The sequence below is a fragment of the Humulus lupulus genome, chromosome 6, assembly GCF_963169125.1.
Source record: "Humulus lupulus chromosome 6, drHumLupu1.1, whole genome shotgun sequence".
Taxonomy (NCBI): Eukaryota; Viridiplantae; Streptophyta; class Magnoliopsida; order Rosales; family Cannabaceae; genus Humulus; species Humulus lupulus.
The window spans coordinates 53,019,613-53,023,954 of NC_084798.1; the positions used below are offsets into that span (position 1 = coordinate 53,019,613).

The 4,342-nt window shown below is 47.0% G+C and overlaps 1 protein-coding gene across 1 annotated transcript; it reads right to left on the minus strand.

Moving 5' to 3' along the window:
* Nucleotides 1–2,691: 2,691 nt before the first annotated feature.
* On the minus strand, nucleotides 2,692–3,516 carry LOC133785091 (uncharacterized). Its single transcript, XM_062224349.1, has one exon. It carries the CDS (start codon nucleotides 3,514–3,516, stop codon nucleotides 2,692–2,694), a length of 825 nt encoding a protein of 274 aa, XP_062080333.1.
* Nucleotides 3,517–4,342: the final 826 nt, after the last annotated feature.

Genomic DNA, 4,342 nt, shown 5'->3' on the forward strand with positions numbered 1-4,342 from the left:
TGAAGGACTTACGGTATAGCGTTCCATGGATTATGGAATAACGTTGTGCCCGAAGGCACATAAGCTTTGCATTGTTTGGATTAGGTGGGAGATTAGAGGTGGACAAGTATCGAATGATTAGATCCATCCAGCACTCAGGTTCTGATGAGGTTGAGTAGACTTCCATGTCTTTGCTTGACCGACTTATAGATATGGAGGATCGGTGTGTGCAACCTCCTGCAGAGGCTAATTTGGCAAGGGCATCAGCCTTCTGATTTTGTTTCCTAGGTACTTGTATAAGTTTGAACTGGTGAAAATGTGATCGCAAGGCAGTTACCTTCTGTAGAAGGCTAGCCAGATGGGGTGCTTTAGTATCGAAATTCCCAGCCACTTGTTCTGTCATAAGCTGTAAGTCTCCTCTTACATTCAGACGGTGGATGCCCATGTCTCGTGCTAGTTCTAAACCATAGATCAGAGCCTCATATTCCGCTTCATTATTCGTCGTGGATTGCTCTAAATGAATGGCTTCCTCGATTTTAAGGCCTAAGGGAGCCTCTAACACGATGCCAATACCAACCCTCTGGGAATTGGATGCCCCATCAGTATGCATCGTCCACACCCATTGATCTTCTGATTCTAACAATTCTGGCAGGGTGCCTAGGGTGAATGATTGAATTTCGACTAGGAAGTCAGCAAGTACCTATCCTTTTTTTGCTTTTCATGGCGAGAACTGAATATCATACGTCCCTAGCTCAATTTCCCATTTAGATAACCTTCCAGAGAGATCGGGTTTACTCAATACTTGCTTTAGTGGATAGTTCGTATACACAATGATGGTGTGGCTTTCAAAATATTGTTGTAACTTCTTCTTTGCTGTGAGGAGTGCGAGTGCCAATTTTTCCATCATACTGTAACGAGTTTCAGCGTCCAGGACATCTTGCTACAGTAGAACACTGGCCTCTGACGATTAGCTTCTTCTCGGAAGAGAATGGAAGTCACAGCGAATTGTGAGACAGACAGATACAAGAATAAATCTTCATTAGCTATGGGGGAGCTCAATATAGGAGGGGAGCTCAAATTAGCTTTCAATTCTTCCAATGCTTTTCTTTGTTCTGGTCCCCAGGTGGTGTTGGTGGATTTCTTTATGCACTGCAAGAAGGGCTGGCAACGGTTAGAAATGCGTGATATGAACCGACTTAATGCTACTACTTTACCCGTCAGAGCCTGTATGTCTCGGATGGTTCGAGGTTCTTTGACTTCTGAGAGGGACGCAATCTGTGTTGGGTTTGCCTCGATGCCCCTTTGACTGACGACGTATCCCAAAAACTGTCCAGAGGACACCCCAAAGACGCATTGAGATGGGTTTAACTTCATTTTATAAGTGTCAAGAATGTCAAAGCACTCGGTCAAATCATCTATATGCAAAGAGCTTTGTTTAGATTTGATGACCATGTAGTCGATATAAACCTCCATGTTTCTCCCAAGCAATGAGGAAAATAGCTTGTGCATCAGCCTTTGGTACGTCACGCCTGCATTCTTTAGACCGAAGGGCATAACTTTGTAGCAATATAAACCACCTTCTGTTATGAAAGCCGTGTGAATCCGATCTTCTGATTTCATGGGGATCTGATTGTATCCCGAGTAAGCATCGAGGAAGCTCATTCTTTCATACCCTGTCGTGGCGTCTATCATCTGATCGATTTTCGGCAGAGGGTAGCTATCTTTGGGACATGCTTTCTTTAGGTTCGTGTAGTCTATGCATACTTTCTTTTTTCCATTCTTCTTTGGGACCATGACGGGGTTGGCAAGCCAACTGCCGTTGCACTTCCTCTTGTATGACTTGATTTACTTCGGGAGCGAACCTCCTTTGCTTCTGCTTGACGGGCGGGAAGCTATTTGAAATATTTAGGCTGTGATTCATGAAGGAGGGGTCTATTCTAGGTATGTCGTGTGGAGACCAGGCGAAAGTTCCCATTCTAGCTTTGAGAAATTGTATGAGGGCCTGTCTTTCTTCTTCAGAGAGCTTGGTACTTACCAGCACTATCTTAGATGGGTCATCGTCATCTAGACATATTTGTTCCAAGGTATCGAGTGTAACTAGGGGTTTTTCTTGATCTTCCTCGAGATCGATCCCTTTGAGGCATGCTTGTAGGTCCTGCTGTAATTGCTATTTGTCAGAGGAGTTGTTATGGGAGGCAGTGCCAGAACTATTTATTTCTTTCAAGGTAAGAAAGCACTTTTTGGCCTGCTTCTGGCAGCCCTTGATGTCGACGGTGTAGCGCCCATTGGGTGATAGACACCGCATCACCTGATGCAAAGTTGAGACTACCCCCTGCATCCTGTGGATCCAATTTCTCCCCATGATGGCGTTGTAGCTTGTGGTGGAATCTATAATGAGAAAGTCTACTGGCAATCGAACGACGCCTTTCAGATATACGCTTTGGCTATTGAATCCCAGAATGGGTGTGGTGGAGGGCCGGATCTGACTCTCCTCTAGCCCCATTTTCTGGAAGGCTTCCCCGAAGAGGATGTCGACCCCACTGTCCCCGTCGATTAGAACTCTGCCAGCTGGCAATGGTCAACCTGTAGTGAAATGACAAGTGGATCATCATGGGGTAGGTGTAGGACCTTCAGGTCATCATCGGTGAAGGTGATTGCAGAGGCTGGATAACTTCTGTCCTCTGAAGTGACAAGATTGACCGTGTGGCCTAATCATTTGTATCGCTTCACTCGTTCTTCCACCCTCTTATGGATTTTGGTGATATGTTCTTGGTTCTCAGTGAGCTCCACGATCCCGTGGATCATAGGGACTTGCTTAAGAGGTTCCTGAGTGCTATCAGAGGCTGTGTGCACGAGATCTGACACTTGCGGCGCTGTGGCAGAAGCAGGATTATGCCGCGAGGTGCCGGGTCTGCCTGCCTCCTTGATGTATTGGGTAAGCCTCCCACTCTTCATGAGGGCTTGGATCTGATTTTTCAGGTTATGGCATTCGGCGATCGTATGACCATGATCTTTATGGAAGAGGCAGTACCTGCTTTTATCCCTCTTGTCAGAAGGAGTGGTAATTTTATAGGGCTCTCGCCAGATAGGTCTTTCTTTATTTTCTTCATAAATGATTTCTTGCGGGACGGTGTATTCGAAGGAAGGGTATCGTGGTGACTGTCGGTCCTGTCTTGGCCTCTTTCCTTCCTTCGCGTGATCTGTTTGGTTCCATTTCCTCTTGTCATCTCTAGCAGGTGGCGGAGGGTTATTTGTTGGTGGAGCAGAGATGAGCACAGACTTCTTCTGCGCACGTTCTCGAAATTCCAAGACCTTGAAGACGCCCTCGGCTCGGGTCTGCACTTCTGCCATGTCGTAGGGTGGCGTCATGGTGAGATTTTCATGTAAAAGAGACCCCACCTGCAAGCTTTTGACGAAGAGATTGGCTGCGGTAATTGGATCGACGTCGTGGATTTGATGCACGAGGTCAATGAAACGCTGCAAATATGCTTTCGGATGTTCATTTTCCTGTTGCTCAATCTGATAGGGGTCAGCCATTGTTCTTGGTGCCTCTCGGTTCGCACTATATTGTTGTAAAAAGGTCCGTCGGAGGTCACTAAAACTGTTGAGGGATCCGGGCTTTAACTGTCAAAACCACAACAAAGTTGACCCGGAGAAAGTCGTTGAAAAGACCTTGCATTGAATAGCTTCGTTGTTAGCTTCTAATGCCATTTTCTGTTGAAATTGGAATAAATGGTTTAGTGGATCCCCCTTTCCATTAAATGTAGGCAGGGAAGGGATGATGAAGTCCCGGGGCTTAGGCTCATTCTGAATCCACTCTGAGAAAGGAGATTTCTCAGTGGTTCTTGACACTAGATCCAAATGCTTGGTGGCGTAAACGGATCGCCCGTCTGAGAATTTCTGCATTATTTCTCTCATCATATCTTCTTTCCAACTGTCTAAGAACCGGATCGAGGGAACACGGTCTTCAGAGGGTGAATCGTGCGTGGCTTGACGTGTGGTTCGTTGAGGCCGAATTTTGGCTGTTGGCTGAATGGATCCGATGGGGTCTGCTTCCGTCCGCATATGTGTGTTAGAGAGGGGGGCTCGTCGTTCTTCGGCCCCGGAGGGTGGCGGGAGACCTTGGGATCTTTCACTATCGAGGTTCGTGTTTTGCCGAGGGGAACTGATGCGGTCGATTGGTACTTCAGGTCTACCAGAGTCGAGATTGTTGTTGGTTTGGGTATTGCGTGTGGTGTCAGCGGATCTGCGCAGCTCAGAAATCTCAGCTTCGAGCCTAGCCTGAGCTTCAGTCAGTGTCTTGATCGCTTCGTCGGACCGCTGCTAGCTTGCTTCCAGCAGGTGACACATCCTGTCGATCTGG

What these genes read in the sequence shown, in the direction of transcription:
- LOC133785091 (XM_062224349.1), bottom strand. Translation starts at nt 3,516, where the DNA reads ATGGCTGACCCCTATCAGATTGAGCAACAGGAAAATGAACATCCGAAA.